General features: G+C 43.2%; 1 protein-coding gene across 2 annotated transcripts in view; it reads left to right on the top strand.

Moving 5' to 3' along the window:
• Positions 1-2975: 2975 nt before the first annotated feature.
• Positions 2976-17619, top strand: part of HSDL2 (hydroxysteroid dehydrogenase like 2) — a 44304-nt gene continuing 29660 nt past the window's right edge. The window contains exon 1 of one of the 2 annotated variants that reach the window (XM_058171087.1): positions 2976-3176. In XM_058171087.1, coding sequence (XP_058027070.1) covers positions 3160-3176 — 17 coding nt within the window. In that variant the 5' untranslated portion in view covers positions 2976-3159. The remainder of the gene's footprint in view (positions 3177-17619) is intronic. The other variant, XM_058171088.1, reaches the window with a different exon arrangement.

Below are 17619 nucleotides of genomic sequence, written 5' to 3'. Positions count from 1 at the left end.
CAATGGGGTCGCGACCCACAGGTTGAGAACCGCTGCCTTAGACTTATATACCAGTCCATAGTGCTTTACAGCCCTTTCTGAGCTGTTTACAATGTCAGCACATTGCCCCCAATAGTCTCTCATTTTATGGACCTCAGAAGGATGAAAGGCTGAGTCAACCTCGAGCCCGTCAGGGTCGAACTTCAGACTGTGGACAGAGTTACCCTGAAATACTGCATTCTGGCCACTGTGTCACCAGGGTTCTAATGACTATTGCTGAATATTCCAGTTCCAGCTCTGAGGGTGACTGACTGACCTGGGGCTGCTAATTATTCATTAGAATTTACTTACATTCAGAATAGTTTGAGATGCCCTAAAAATCTAACATGGCTACAAATTTTAAAAGAGCCTTTGCTGACAAACAATAAGGCATCTCTGAGTTGCAGTTAGGGGGACATGCAGTGAAATAAAGACAGAGTTCCCAAATTGCATAATCATGCAACAACACCAGAACTACCCAATCAGACTGCTGTGCCCCAGTTAATATTTTTCTACTGTATGGTGAAGGGGTAAAGCAAAGCTAGAAGGAAAGATCAATAATCTCATCTCTGTGATCAGAACACCCACAAATCAGGACAATATGATCCATAAGGGAGACAAGAAAGCAGTTGATCATGCAGACAAGGGAGGCGTGCGGTGCTTAACTCAATACTGGAGAACAGGTTTTAATTTTCTTCCTTTATTTATAGCAGTAGCAATAGCAATAGCACTTAGACTTACATACCGCTTTACAGTGGCTTACAGCCGTCTCTAAGCAGTTTAGTCAGCATATTGCCCCCAACAATTTGGGTTCTCATTTTACCCATCTCGGAAGGATGGAAGGCTGAGTCAACAATTTATCTCCTCTTTCTCCTTGTGGCTTAATTTGCAAGCCTGATAGCTGGGTCTTCTCTCTTTGTTAATGATATAAAAGCTTCAGAATATGTCTTAGAAGTTGAATAAAATTATAATCATTAAGTTGATGAAAATATTATTTGTAAGTGTAAATGATATGCAAACTAAAAATGTTTTATATAATGTTATGTATAAAAGAAGGGATGCGGTGGCTCAGAGGCTAGGATGTTGAGCTTGTTGATTGAAAGGTTGGCAGCTCAGCGGTTCGAATCCCTAGTGCTGCCGTGTAACGGGGTGAGCTCCCATTACTTGTCCCAGCTTCTGCCAACCTAGCAATTTCGAAAGCATGTAAAAATGCAAGTAGAAAAAATAGGGACCACCTTTCATGGGAAGGTAACAGCGTTCCGTGTGCCTTTGGCGTTGAGTCATGCTGGCCACATGACCACGGAGACGTCTTCGGACAGCACTGGCTCTTCAGCTTTGAAACGGAGATGAGCACCGCCCCCTAGAGTCGGCAACAACTAGCACATATGTGCGAGGGGAGCCTTTACCTTTACCTTTATGTATAAAAGAACCAACTCAAGAAATAAAGGATTGTTTATTTATGAAGAACGGTTGCAGAATTTGGGTTTGGCTAGTGACTAGTCTAAAGAAAAGAAGGACTGGAGGATATGATAGCAGTATTCCAGTATTTGAATAGGGTGGGGGGGGATGTGTGTCAAATTATTCTACAAAGCACTAGAGGGCAGTACAAGAAACAATGAGTGGAAACTAACCAAGGAAAGAAGCAACCTGGAATTGTGGAGAAACTTCCTAACAGTGAGGACAATTAAACAGTGGAACAGCTTGCCTTCAGATGTTGGAGGTGTTTCATCACTGGAGGTTTTTAAGAAGAGACTGGATAGCCACTTGTCTGAAATGGTATAGGATCTCCTGCTTGAGCAGGGGGCTGGACTAGAAGACCTCTAAGGTCCCTTCCAGCTGTATTCTGATTCTAGTTCTTATTGTATTGTGAACATGCTCTGGTTTCTTCCTAGTACCTTTGAAAGTCAAGTAGCTCCGTCATCCTAATCTTCAGCAAACCATTTCTTGCCAAGTAGAATGTTGTGGTTAAGATATTGGACTAGAATGTGGATCTTCTTCAGCCATGGGAGCTTGGTGGAAGGGTGACTTTTGTCTATCGATGTTGTGAGAAGAACAAAACAAAGCAATCATTTACTAAATAAGCCACACCTGGTTGTGTTTTCATACTATGAAGAAACCCATAAGTCATGAATTACAAAGTCCAATAGCTAAGATTACAAGTTTAAGGCAAAACTTGAGAAGGTGATTTTCCCCCTCCCCCAGTTTAGCTATTAAGTTTTTCACCTGTCATTGTGAAAGGTGTTTTTTTTTTACTAGTAACTAGTTAAGTGTTTGACGTTTTGGTCTTTTTCTTTCAAACGAGAGGCCAAATTCATACTCTTGGCAAATCCAATCATAAGGAGTTTAGGTCGGTATTTATTTATAGCAGAGGTCTCCAACCTTGGCAACTTTAAGACTTGTGGACTTCAACTCCCAGAGTTCCTCAGCCAGCAAAGCTAGCTGAGGAATTCTGGAAGTTGAAGTCCACAAGTCTTAAAAGTTGCCAAGTTTGGAGACCCCTGATTTAGAGGACTGCCACCCGCGATAAGACGCATTGCCTTTAAGAATAAAGTTACTAAACGACCCGTGGCTTCAAATTCTTGGTTCCACAAGCGTTTTACACAATGTCTTGATGAGATTCGGTCTTGGTGAAAAAACAGCAATAGATCTAAAAAAATCCAGCCGCGTACGAAGAAAAATCTTCCCGGCCGTTCTTTGGACGACCGTCTCAACCCAACCATTAAAGACGAAAAGAAAACACCCTCGCATTTCCCCCCAATCGCTTCACTGAATCACGTGACTCGGGCAGGCGGCGTTCCGGAGCGTTGGTGTGAGTTGAGTGAGTGGTTGCTAAGGACGCGCAGAATGAGGGGCTGAGCCAATGACGCAAGAGCGGGTTCCGGTGGGCGGGGTCAGACTTAGTGAAGCCTGGCGAGGGGCGGAGCTGAAGACGAGGCTTCTCTTTCCCGCGTGGCAAGCGAGAGGGGCGGGGTTTGAGGGATCGATTTCGATTGTTGCGCCCTTTTGCTCTGGTTGAAGGTTCTAAATCTAAGCAAGTGTAGGAATCTGAGCGGCCTTGCGAGGCACCAAGGCGCTGTCCCGTCCCACCCGGGCCTGAAATCTGCCCGGCGGTCCCCGCTTTAACTTTCGTCGGACCTGGCCATGCTGCCCAATACGGGGTAAGTTAGAGATCACGGATCGGGGGTGGGGGTCTTTCTTCTTCCTTGGGAACTTGCTTTGCCCGAGAGGTGATCCTCGGGGTTTCCGATGATCTGGCTAAAAGTGGTTTCACGGGGCTTGGATTGTAAAGGATGACAATTGGCCAACCTGATCTACTTTTTTGTTACTGACAACAGCTTGATTTTGCGGAAATTCTCTAGGGACATTTCTCGCAACAGTATCGCTGGAACCAACAAAATATGTGTGACACTTCACATTCTCCCGCACAGGTGGATCCGTGAAAGCTGATGTGATTTGGTTGAAAAGAAATCCAAGAGTTTTGGTTTTGATGCAATAGCCTAGTGTGTTACTCTTTATCTGGAAACCCTTAACGAGGGTAGGAAACAAACCCCATCCTCCCAAATGCAAAAAGTTCCAAATCGTGAAACTTGTATATTGTACTGAGCTACTCAGAATCAAGCAAGATATGGAGAGATATGAATTCTGTGGCTGGAAAAGCTTAAGGCACAGCTGAGTTGGGTCAAGGCTGTTTAGACCTTTAGGATAACAACTTCTGTTCATTCAAAAACAGTATATCTTGGACTATTGGCCGGCTAGTTATGTTGGAAACCTGTTACCATTGTAGAGGAACTTTTAATCTGAGCTAGAACTACTGTCATATTCTAATGCACACAAAGGTTTTTTGATTCCAAAAAAACCCAATAACTTAAAGCAAACAGTTAAAATTGTTTGCATAGAGGAATACAGTGAGACCTTACGGTTAGTAAGAAAGCCCCCTGACATGGCTGATTTGCATGGATTAGTCAGGAACATTTTAATTGGGATTGTTATGATATTAGTCAGAATGTAGAATGGAGATCTGTAATTGTGTTTGCCCAAATAAGTTTTCTGGGCTTCACAAGGCATTTTAAAGGGTGGCTTTGTGAAATGGATTTATTGAAGCAAAGCAATCTTTGATATGTTAAAGCCTTTCTAATTTCGGGAAAGCTCAGAAGGGGGATAGTTCGAAGTCTTTCTTCAGTTGTTTCCACATATGTGGATATTCCACATCCCAACTGCTTTGTTTCACTAGTGATCCCAGTGAATAGGTGGCTTTCAAAGCAGCCATGTCATCCCTTCTGAAATGCCTTCCTCAAATATTTTGTACAACATTAATGATCTTTCTTCAGATCTTTCTGTTCAGTGTTTAAAAGATGAGGATGGATTTGAGCAGGGTGCACAGTTCTTGAGTCTTTCAGAAGCTGAATGCCTGCATAAGAGTTCTATTAGTATGAAAATATAGCTTTATTGTTGGCTCTTTACTCCTTGCCAAAAGTCTTTAGTAACTTGGGGGAGGACTCTAAGATAAAGTAGGCCAACCTTTATGAGCTAAGTGCTTATGAATTGTGAGGACATGTTGTGGGCATTCCACATTATATGGAGACCAAAGATTTCACAAATGGCCACTTTACCAGAAAGCAGACAGATGAGGTTTCTGTCCTCATGAGCTCTAGTCTTTCAAATATGTTCTTTATTACTTCAGTTTACTTTCCTTTTGGGGAGCTGATAGTATTAAACTTCAGCCAGCCACCTAAGAATCCTTCAGAGGCATTCTTGGGAGTAGAGAGAGGTAGGAGGGCATTTTGCATAGCAGCATGCTAGCTTCTGTTCAATTTTTAAAAATTAATCTTTAAGGAATTAAAATGTGATGTGGAATGAAGTTTCTTGAACAACAAGGAAGATGTATGTAAATACTTTGACCTAGGACACCTCTAAAACCGAAATACTGTAGGAGAACAGGTTTTTTTAAAAAATTCTTATATGGCAGACATCATGCTGGCACTTGCAAATTTCCTGGAACACTTCTGGAATATCCATTTAAAGGAAGCTTCAGATATTATCCTTCTGTTGTGAATGAAATATGTGAAAGGTAAAAGCAATAACTGCTTTCCGACTGTTTCTGTCATTTTATCTCTCTCTTGTAGCCTATCTAAGCTATAATCTCTTAGATGTACATTGGAAAAGTACCAAACAGAGTTGGTTCTTTTTAATTAAGAGCATAACCATCTTCTCTTGGGAAATAGCTTCCTTGAAACATGTTGCAGGAGCAGCTGCCCTTGATATATTTTCTCCTCCCACTCCTTGCTGTAATTGAACTCTACTCTAATTGTGAGTTTTCAGTATTTCTAAACATTGTACAAAGTTCATTGTAGCCGGGTTGAACACAAAATAAATTGGATCCAACTGTTTCAGCTCTTACAGTAATTATCTCACGGTTTTATTACAATGCAGAGACGTGTGTCAAAGGGCTGCCACTGATCTGACTGCATGCCTTATAGCCATCTTGTCAATTTCATCTGCCACTTTAGACCTGGATAGATCAGCATTGAAATATTCCTGCCCTTGCTATTTGTGGAGCTGGCAGTAAGAAGTTAGAATAGAATAGAATAGAATAGAATAGAATAGAATAGAATTTTTTATTGGCCAAGTGTGATTGGACACACAAGGAATTTGTCTTGGTGCATATGTTCTCAGTGTACATAAAAGAAACGATATATTCATCAAGAATTCTAAGGTAGAACACTTAATGATAGTAATAGGGTGCAAATAAGCAATCAGGAAACAATATCAATATAAATTGTAAGGATACAAGCAACAAAGTTACAGACATACAGTCATAAGTGGAAGGAGACGAGTGATGGGAACGATGAAAAGATTAATAGTGCAGATTTAGTAAATGGTTTGACAGTATTGAGGGAATTATTTGTTTAGGAGAATGATGGCATTCAGGAAGAAGCTGTTTTTGTGTCTAGTTGTTCTGGTGTGCAGTGCTCTGTAGTGTCGTTTTGAGGGTAGGAGTTGAAACAGTTTTTGTCCAGGATGTGAGGGGTCTGTAAATATTTTCACAGCCCTCTTTTTGACTTGTGCAGTATACAGGTCCTCAGTGGAAGGCAGGTTGGTAGCAATTGTTTTTTCTGCAGTTCTAATTATCCTCTGAAGTCTGTGTCTGCCTTGTTGGATTGCAGAACCCAACCAGACAGTTATAGAGGTGCAGATGACGGACTCAATAATTCCTCTGTAGAACTGAATCAGCAGCTCCTTGGACAGTTTGAGCTTTCTCAGTTGGCGCGGAAAGAACATTCTTTGTTGTGCTTTTTTGATGATGTTTTTGATGTTAGGGTAAATCAATCATGTAAACTAGGAATGTGTTAAATAAATATTCTATATTTAGCAAAAACATTTTTAGCTTTGCACTTAGCTTTACATTTATTTATTTTATTTATTTATTATTCATATTTATATACCGCCCTATCTCCCAAAGGACTCAGGGCGGTTTACAGGCATTTAAAAAACAGATAAATACAGTCTAAAAACAATTAAAAAACTTATTCTAAAAGCCTAATAATTAAAAATATAAGAATAAAACCCAATTTAAAACCCGTAAATTAAAATCTAGCTCAGTCCTGCGCAATTAAATAAGTATGTTTTAAGCTCACGGCGGAAGGTCCGAAGGTCCGGAAGCTGACGAAGTCCTGGGGGCAGTTCGTTCCAGAGGGTGGGAGCCCCCACAGAGAAGGCCCTTCCCCTGGGCGCCGCCAGACGACATTGCCTCGCTGACGGCACCCTGAGGAGTCCCTCTCTATGAGAGCGCACGGGTCGGTGAGAGGTATTCGGTAGCAGTAGGCGGTCCCGTAGATAACCCGGCCCTATGCCATGGAGCGCTTTAAAGGTGGTCACCAAAACCTTGAAGCGCACCCGGAAGGCCACAGGTAGCCAGTGCAGTCTGCGCAGGATGGGTGTTATCACGGGAGCCACGAGGGCTCCTCTATCACCCGCAGCCGCATTCTGGACTAACTGTAGCCTCCGGATGCCCTTCAAGGGGAGCCCCATGTAGAGAGCATTGCAGTAATCCAGGCGAGACGTCACGAGTGCGTGAGTGACCGTGCATAGGGCATCCCGGTCCAGAAAGGGGCGCAACTGGCGCACCAGGCGAACCTGGTAGAACGCTCTCCTGGAGACGGCCGTCAAATGATCTTCTAGAGACAGCCGTCCACCCAGGAGGACGCCTAAGTTGCCCCCCCCCTCCATCGGGGCCAATGACTCGCCACCGATGGTCAGCCGCGGATTTAGCTGACTGTACCGGGATGCCGGCATCCACAGCCACTCTGTCTTGGAGGGATTGAGCTTGAGCCTGTTTCTCCCCATCCAGACCCGTACGGCCTCCAGACACCGGGGCAGCACTTCGATAGCTTCGTTGGGGGGGGCCGGTGTGGGAAAGTACAGCTGGGTGTCATCCGCATACAGCTGGTACCTCACGCCGAAACCACTGATGATCTCACCCAGCGGCTTCATGTAGATGTTGAACAGAAGGGGCGAGAGGATCGACCCCTGCGGCACCCCACAAGTGAGGCGCCTCGGGGCCGACCTCTGCCCCCCTGTCAACACCGACTGCGACCGGTCGGAGAGATAGGAGGAGAACCACCGATAAACGGTGCCTCCCACTCCCAATCCCTCCAGCCGGCGCAGCAGGATACCATGGTCGATGGTATCGAAAGCCGCTGAGAGGTCTAATAGGACCAGGGCAGAGGAACAACCCCTATCCCTGGCCCTCCAGAGATCATCCACCAACGCGACCAAAGCCGTCTCCGTGCTGTAGCCGGGCCGAAAACCGGACTGGAACGGGTCTAGATAGACGGTTTCATCCAGGTGTAGGGGAAACTGATATGCCACCATACTCTCTACAACCTTCGCCGCGAAGTGAAGGTTGGAGACTGGACGATAATTACCTAAAACAGCCGGGTCCAGGGAAGGCTTCTTAAGGAGGGGCCTCACCACCGCCTCTTTCAAGGCGGCCGGAAAGACACCCTCCACCAAAGAAGCGATCGTAATCGCCTGGAGCCAGCCTCGTGTCACCTCCTGAGTGGCCAGCACCAGCCAGGAGGGGCACGGGTCCAGTAAACACATGGTGGCATTCAGCCTACCCAACAACCTGTCCATGTCCTCGGGAGCCACAGGGTCAAACTCATCCCAGACAATGTCACCAAGACCACCCTCGGGCGCCTCACCTGAGTCACCGCAATTTTGGTCCAACCTGTCCTGAAGCTGAACGATTTTATCGTATAGATAACCGTTAAACTCCTCAGCACGTCCCTGCAGCGGGTCATCCCGCTCCCCCTGGTGAAGGAGGGAACGAGTCACCCGAAACAGGGCGGCTGGGCGGTTATCTGCCGACGCAATGAGGGAGGAGGCGTAGCAACGCCTCGCTTCCCTCAATGCCACTAGGTAAGTCCTAGTATAGGACTTCACTAGTGTCCGATCAGCCTCTGAACGGCTAGACCTCCAAGAGCTCTCTAGGCGTCTTCTCCGGCGCTTCATCCCCCTCAGCTCCTCGGAGAACCAAGGAGCCGGTTGGGACCTGCGCCGGGTCAGAGGCCGCAAAGGCACGACACGATCTAAGGCCCCCGCCGCGGCCCGTTCCCAGGCCGCAACAAGTTCCTCAGACGTGCCGTGAGCCAGACCCTCAGGAAATGGCCCAAGCTCCGTCCGGAACCTCTCTGGGTCCATCAGGCCAGAACCAACGCATCGGCTCCGTCTCCCTGCGGTGTTGGATGGCGGTCAGAAAGTCCAGGCGAAGGAGAGAGTGATCTGACCATGACAAAGGTTCGATGACTATTTCCTTTAAGTCCAGATCTCTCGACCACTGACCAGAGACAAAAATCAGATCGAGTGTACCACCCCCAGTGTGGGTAGGGCCATCAACTACTTGAGTCAGGTCCAAGGCCATCATGGAAGCCATGAACTCCCGAGCTGCTGTCGATGACGAGCCGGAAGATGGCAAGTTAAAGTCCCCCATGACTAGAAGTCTGGGGGTCTCAACTGCCACCCCAGCAAGCACCTCCAGGAGCTCGGGCAGGGCAGCTGTCACGTAGCAAGGAGCCTGGTACGCGACCAGCAAGCCCATCTGACATCTATGGCCCCACTTCACAAGGAGGGATTCACACCCGGCAATCTGAGGTACAGTGGTCTCCCTCGGCTCCAGACTCTCTCTAATCACAACATTTACATCCTTATGCCTTAAAAACAACAACAACTGAGGATTCATTCTTCCTAGAGATAATCTGATGCATTTTATACTTTTACCAATACCCTGGATAAGTGTTGTGACCCAGACCCAAGTAGATAGTAATAAATTTAGTCCGTGGAAAAACAAACTTTATTTGAACAGCTGGGAATTACTTCATTCCCAGCATCGTTCAACTCAAAGTAAAACAAATGCCTCCCAACACAAATTCCTCAGTTATCTCACAAACCTTAGTCCAATTAGGCAAAGGGCCAAAGGCCCTTCCTGGCAAATGTCCAGTAGCCACAAAAACAAAGACGTATACGAAGCAGAAGATGAAACAGAAGACGCAGCTACAACGTTGTTTCTGGCAAAGCTGAAACGCCGGTGCTGGTCTGTTTTAAGCCTTATGGGAGGGGCCAATCATCTCTTGGTCCTACTCCCAAGTTATCCTCTCTGCTTGAGCTGCTCTTGCCTTCTGGCAGCTCTTCCCATGCATGCATTAGGAACAGGCTCCTCCTGTTCCTCTGCCTCACTACTATCAATCCCTGGAGGCTCTGGAGTCCACACCTCACTTCCCAATGGCCCTGGCCTCACCTCAGCCTCATTGCTGTCCGACTCCGTTGCCAGCTCCGTAGGCTGCTGACGGACCACAACACCCTGGGCTGGCAATATATCCATTGTTATCCAATATATCCAAGAACCTGGTAGCTTCTAGGGGTGCTGCTCAGCAGGTAGCTTGGTAGTGAAGACCCTATTGTGAAGTTTTGGCTGCAGGGCTTAGAAAGGACTGTTGCTCATGTACCAGCCTTCCTGCTATATGGTAACCTCCCTACCTGAGCTGCTAAGGTTTGTAGAGGAGTTTCCCCTGTTTATGGTTTTGGGGGACTTTAATCTGCTGTTCCTGGGTGCAGACTTGGAGGCTGCTCAGGAGGTGATGGCAAACATGGACAGGAGTCAGGCTGTCTTTAGCCAGATTCTGGCTAGGGAAAGCAGGAGGGGTATGTGTGTTGCCACACACATAATGGGTCAACTCGCCACGGCCAACTTGCTGCAGGGCAATTCAACAATTCAATTCAATTTAAAATAATTAAAATTATAATTTTTAATTTTGGTCATTCACATTTCATTTTGTTCCTCCTTTGGCATTCTTTCTTTATTGATTCCATATGACCACGTCTTCGATATTAGTGTAACTCTTGTTCCGCAGCAAATTATCCTGTGGAGAGGTGGCCACGGTGAGTTGTCCTAGACCTGCCACACATTGGACTTGAATTTTATCTTGGAATAGTGGCTGGATTTGGAGGATATTATTTATCCCTTGTGAAAATATTGCTTCCCATTGGGCTTGGAGTTTTCTGGGATTGTATGCCTCTGCAGAGAAGCGTCCCTATTTGATTTGTCCATGCCAGACATGCTACAGGGTTCCAGAAGAAGCTTAGGGTTATTCCTGGGACGATTGAGGCCTTATTCACCACTTGGGTTGTATTGCACTTTAAGGATTCTGTGCACATTCATGCTCACCGGGGGAAAACAAACAGCAAAGATAAGAGTCTTTCTTAGGCAACAAGGGTACCTGTAGATAACTAGTCTGTGATTCTGGTCAAAGTGATCCAGTCACTCCTGGGAAGTGAAAGCTTTGGGGAGAATTTAGGGGCCATCATAAGGATTATTCTAGACGTTCTCGGATAAAATCACTTGGATTTGTACAGAGTTTGACTGAAGTGCCTGAAATGAGGTCTTGCCAGGTATCTGGGAGGAGTTTGAATAAGTTGGTCCCAGGGATGAATTGCTACCAGTTTGCACCGGTTCGGACAAACCAGTAATAATAAAAGCTACCTGTTTGGGTGAACTGATAGTAAAAAAAAAAAGCTACCGGTTCATCTGAACCGGTATTTCCAACGATCAGTTATGCTGCGCGATTTATATTTGCTAGAAAGCAGGAAATCCTGCAAATATAAATCACACGGCCCAGCTGTTCCGTTCCCCCTCGCTGTTCTACTAATCTTCAAAAGGCTCCTTTTTCTAGGCGCATGCACAGGCAGCGAACCAGTGGCAACCCGTGGAGTATTTCACCACTGGTTGGTCCTGATGAAATGGACACCAGGGTAGTCGTGAGTTTGGCTACTAGTGTTTTAGATCCTTGTCTTTCTTCTTATTTAAAGCCTGATGTAATGGATTGTGAAACTAGCCTTAAGGGACAGGAGGAAGAGTTGCAATAGTAGGGCAATGGTCAGATAAGCGCTCCATGGCATAGGGCCGGGCTACTTACGGGACCACCTACTGCTACCGAATACCTCTCACCGACCCGTGCGCTCTCACAGAGAAGGACTCCTCAGGGTGCCGTCAGCTAGGCAGTGCCGTCTGGAGACACCCAGGGGAAGGGCCTTCTCTGTGGGGGCTCCCACCCTCTGGAACGAACTCCCCCCAGGACTTCGTCAACTTCCGGACCTCCGAACCTTCCGTCGCGAGCTTAAAACGCATTTATTCATCTGCGCAGGACTGGATTAGATTTTAAATTTATACTGGTTTTTAATGGGTTTTATTATTTATATTGCTTTTTAATAATTCGGCCATGTAGAATAAGTTTTTTAACTGTTATTTTAGTCTGTATTTATATGTGCTTTTTTACCTGCCTGTGAACCGCCCTGAGTCCCTTGGGAGATAGGGCGGTATATAAATGTGATAAAATAAATAAATAAATAAATAATAAAAGAAATGTAAGCCCGAAGCAGAAGTGTAATTTGGAAAAAACCTTCAGATTTGACCTATCCTAGTTCAATAGAAAGAGGAGACAGATTCAGACTTGGCTTGTTGGATAAAACATTATAAACAAAGGGGGGGGGAGAATCTTTTTTAAGTTTTAAAGAAGAAGATATTGCTTCTGATATGACTTCAGTAACAGAGTGGTCAATGCCTGGAATGCACTACCTGACTCTATGGTTTCTTCCCCAAACCCCCAAAACTTTAAGCTTAAACTGTCTACTGTTAATGTCACCCCATTCCTAAGAGGTCTGTAAGGGGCGTGCATTAGTACACCTGCGTACCTACTGTCCCTGTCCTAATATTCTTTTTTACTTACTCTTTTCATATATCCAAATTATGTTTATACTTTTACCTGTTATCTCATATATGATTGACAAATAAATAAAATAAATCAATAAATTCATATCATGCTTTCATCAGGTTGCTGGTATGACTTTCAGGTAGTGAAAGTATCGGCAAGAAAATGAGTTGGTGATAGTGGTTTTTTTGGTTGTGTTTGAAATTTGTCATTTTTTCTTTTTCTTTTCAAGGTATGACTATATTTCTTATGAACTTTGTAGTAGCAATAATAAAAGAGCTGTTTCCCTTTATTTTGCTCTGGAGCACTGAAAATGAAGTTCCAGAAGCCACTATGGTTTTATATATTTTGGCTGTTTTTGCCTATATTTTGCTTTTTCTGTTGATGTTTTTATTGTTGGAACCTGCACAGAGTCATAGATGTGAGACATATAACTGCACAATTGACACAATAAATAAACATACGTACACTCTGGCAGTGACAACTTCATATATTCCCTCAAATAAACACATCTACTATATTATTGGTTTTAAAATGCTATATGTGCATGTGTGTACATGTGCATACCTTCAGGTCAGTCTTGATTTTGCCAACCGCCTGGATTATCTCCTTATCTAGTTCTAAAATTCTTCTCATCTTAGATACAGAGGATAGAGTCACATAGACTAGTCAGCATTTAGAATTAATTAACGTTTTTACAGCTTTTAAAACTGCTACGTTTTTAATAATGCATCACTTTTATCGGTTGTTTCAGTAAGGGAAATCCTTCCTTCTGTGGGATCATTAGGGATATTTTTCCAACCATAAAACTCAGGCAAACAACTTCTTTGGACATTTTGCACGACAGTGTTTAAATTACTTTCTTATCTGTTTTATCATTGGCCCCTAATAGATGTTTTTGTAGATGGATTGTGTTCTGCTGAAATAAGTAATCCGTTTCAATGAAGAAAGGAGGGTTGGTTGCAGAAGCAAATTCTACATTATTTTCATTGATAATCTGTTGCTCTAATCTGCTATTTTTAATGAAAACCTATTTATGCCTGTTCATTGGTAATACAGAGAGTAAAGGTTTGATGAGGCGAGGGAGAGTGTCTTATAGTATCTTTTTTTGGCAGCTTTGATGTTTTTCAAACAGCAAAGATGACATTGTACATAGACAGTCATCAAAATCCTACATGCCTTCTCCTTCATAAAAGAAGTAGGGTAATTAATCTCTACTGCTCTTTATTATCACTTGTGGTTGAATGCCTTGAGCAAAAATGAAACTATAAAAGAAACATTTTAAAAAAATCTTATTTATCTTGTTTTATTTTATTGCAATTTTACTGCAAAAGCACTAAAATAAAATTACTTGTTAAGTGTTGTTAAAAAGTCTCTAACAAGTCTTATTAAATAAAGAAACTGTTCAAATAGTTGAGAGAAACCCTTCTGAAATCTAGGGACAGACAAAATAGACCCTTTGAAAAACAAAGTGTTATATGGTAAAAATAGTTACTGTTCTGGAAAAATCCTGTGTAATGCACACATGGTCTCTCCAGTATTTTCAAAGATGTGTAGTTCGTACATGCTGTTTCAGGGAGTCAGTCAAGCTTTGCATTTCTTTGCGTTTGTTGGAAGAAATGTCCATCTGGGTTCAATTCCAAGTGGGGAGAAAGACACTGGAAACATGGAAACTGCTTGAAAAGATGGTTTAATGGTGGACAGGACCACATGGGTTTGAGGTCCTGGGCAAAAAGGCACATGGGAGAGAGAAAGAAAGAGAGCGAGAGAGAGGGAGAGACCCTCTGTTGGGCTTTGAATTTGAGCTTGTATTCTGATTGGTTGTCAGACTTCCATGGGGCCATGCAGGGGTAACTTTGTAGGTTGTCCCAAGCTTGGTTGAATCTTGCTGGGTGATGAGCAAGATCACCCAGCAAGTGATCTTGGTGAGTTCTATTGCTGAGTTCTGGTGGATTTTGTTGCTAGATGAGTAGAGGGCTAATCCTATCATAGGTGAAGGCATTTGTTTTTGAATAGACCTAGCTATCTCTTAAGTGCTGACATCTGCTGTGGGCTATTGAGCGTGTGGGGGCTATTAAGACTGAGTTTGCTTCTTGCCTAAAAAAACATTTCTCTATTTCTCATCCATGGAAGTATAAATCCTGGGATTAGAAAATTTAGAACTCCGCCGACTTCAACATGACCTGTGTTTAACACGCAAAATCATCTATTGCAATATCCTTCCTGTAAAAAACTACTTCAGCTTCAATCGCAATAATACAAGAGCAAACAATAGATTCAAACTTAATGTCAACCGCTTCAAACTTGATTGCAGAAAATATGACTTCAGAAACAGAGTTATTAATGCTTGGAACACACTACCAGACTCTGTGGTATCTACTCAAAATCCCCAAAGCTTTAACCAAAAACTGTCTACTGTTGACCTCACCCCACTCCTAAGAGGTCTTTAAGGGGCGTGCATAAGAGCACAAAAGTGCCTACCGTTCCTGTCCTATTGTTCCCTTCATTATATCAAATTAACATAGCTGTTGCATACTCTTACTTATATATATATATATATTTCTTTTATGATGTGTTGTGTTTTTTTATGTCGATGTTTGTGTATACTGTTGTGACAAAATGAAATAAATAAAAAATAATAATATTCTTCCTTTGTAATATTTCCTGTAATATTCCATTCTTCTATGAGAGGGGTGGGTGCTAACTTCCTATACATTCATAACTGCAGGTTCAGGAGCTTTAACAAATTGATCCCAAGCTACAGCTTATTCTCATAGCCCTCCAATAATTTTATCCTTTGTTTATGAGATTTAATGGAGAACACTGAGATAACATTCCTTTTGAACACCATGAATGTCTTCTGCGCACGTTCTGTTTCAGTTTATGCTCATCTCTTTCTTCCATTGATAGGGACTACTTAGGACTGGGCTATTTACGAGACCGCCTTCTGCCACTGATAGCCTCCCAACAACCTGTGCGCTCCCACAGAGCGGGCCTGCTCCGGGTGCCATCAGCCAAACAGTGCCGGCTGGTGACCCCCAGGGGGAGAGCCTTCTCTGTGGCAGCACCGACCCTATGGAATGAGTTACCTCCAGGGTTACGCCAACTTCCCGACCTCCGTACCTTCAAGCGGGGACTGAAGACTCTGCCATTCAATCTGGCGGGACTAGCCTAAATATTATTTTAATTTAATATTTTAGTCTAACTTAATTTTAATTGAATTTTAATTGTATTAATCTATTTATAATTTTATATTTTAGGGTTTTATATCGGTCATTGACCGTTTTAGTTTTAAATTGGCCGGTTAAATATTTCATTTTAAATGTATTTTAAATTTGGGATTTGTATTGTGTATCTATGTATTTTAATTAAGGCTGTACAGCGCCCTGAGTCCTTCGGGAGAAGGGCGGTCTAGAAATCTAATAAATAAATAAATAAATACTTAGTTTCAGTTAAAGTTACAGAGTTAGGTTATTTTTAAGAACTTATTCTTAAGAGTTAGGGTTGCTCTTAATGATGGTTACTTTGAGCTTTACTCTTCAACGCATTGCAATAGCAGCAACACTTAGACTTATATATCACTTCCCAGTGTTTTACAGCCTTCTCTAAGTGGCTTACAGAGTCAGCATATTACCCCCAACCGTCTGGATCCTCATTTTACAGACTTCGGAAGGATGGAAGGCTGAGCCAACCTTGAGCCAGTCAGGATTGAACTCCTAGCTGTGGGAATGCAGAGTTAGCCTGCAATACTGCATTCTAACCACTGCGCCACCATGGTTTGTGGTGTCAAGTCGGTGTCAACTTTTAATGACCGCTCAGATAGTTTTTCTCCATGCTTTTATAGAAAACTATATTTTAATTTGCAGTATCTTAAATGGATCCTGTAGTGCTGGGATAGTCTTTATTTTTTAAGGAATAAAACGGTTATTATCATCCATACTATCCATACCATCCATCTGGCTAACCCTGGGCGAAAATTAACTCGGGACTTAAAGGCAGAACCTATCTTCGAATAAACAAAGTGTAAGGTTTGAAGAGAGCACAGCCGTAATATCTACCTGATATCTGCCTGTCCAGAAGGTTTCAAGCATCCTATTTACCTTAATCAGTAGAAAGTTAGAAGATTCCCCCCCCCAAAAAACAACAACAGATAACTGTGAGCTACTGGTGCTTTTGAGTGGGAGGAGCAGAGATGAAAACTAGGCCTACATTTGGTGAAAATAGAAGATACTGGGTGGAGGTGCAAATGAGAAGCAGATTCAGTGGTGGGATTCAGCCAGTTCGCACCACTTCGGGAGAACCAGTTGTTAACTTTCTGAGCAGTTTGGCAAACTGATTGTTGGAAGAAATCATTAGGGCAGAGAACTGGTTGTTAAATTACTTGAATACCACCATTGAGCAGATTCATATGAAGATTAATTTTCAATCCTAGAGCTTGTGGCTATTTGGCTTCTTGCAGTGCATATGTGCACTCATGCCCATTATTCTTGGTACTATTTCTAAGACCTCAAACAGTTTCTATGTTTCTTGGGTTTAGGATTGAACAAAAGGTCTCCTTAAGTCCAGTGGTGGGTTTCAAATTTTTTTACTATCGGTTCTGTGGGTGTGGCTTGATGGGTGTGGCACGGCTTGGTGGGCATGGCAGGGGAAAGATACTGTAAAATCTCCATTCCCTCCCCAATCCAGGGGAAAGTTACTGCAAAATCCTTATTTCCTCATCAGCTGGGACTCGGGAGGCAGAAAATAGATTGGGGCGGAACCAGTCAGAATTTTTACTACCAGTTCTCTGAACTACTCAAAATTTTCACTACTGGTTCTCCAGAACCTGCTGAAACCCACCTCTGCTTAAGTCTAAGAAGCTGACCATATATTCTGCATGCAAAAGGTCCCAGATTTTGAATATTGCTAAGTAGGATTGGGAAAAGCCCTATGGAAAAACTAGGAGAGCGGATATCAGTCAGAGTACACAGAACTGAATTAGATGGTCCAGTGACAAAACTATAAGGCAGCTCTAGTTGCTTAAGTATTGCATTGATAATAACTTTTTAAAATCTATTCGGATGAGTTTGAATGAGCAGGATAAGCAATCATTGGTGATCTTCCTGTGTTGAAATTAGTGTATTGTCCTGGAAATGTTACTGGAAATTACACTGTTAGTTTTCTTTGCTATGCGGTTAATGATAAAATCTAAGAAAATATGCATATTTACCCAGTACATGCCATACATGCGTTTATTGGCTGGATGCCCTTCCTGACACCTATGCGGAATTCGTAGACATACAATACAACATTATTTTTCTAAAATATTCCCAGTTATTGGATTTGAATCTAGTTGCAA

Source organism: Ahaetulla prasina, chromosome 2 (assembly GCF_028640845.1).
Source record: "Ahaetulla prasina isolate Xishuangbanna chromosome 2, ASM2864084v1, whole genome shotgun sequence".
NCBI classification, from domain to species: Eukaryota; Metazoa; Chordata; class Lepidosauria; order Squamata; family Colubridae; genus Ahaetulla; species Ahaetulla prasina.
The sequence above is the reverse complement of the archived record's forward strand: the minus strand, read 5'-3'. Positions and strand labels throughout refer to the sequence as shown.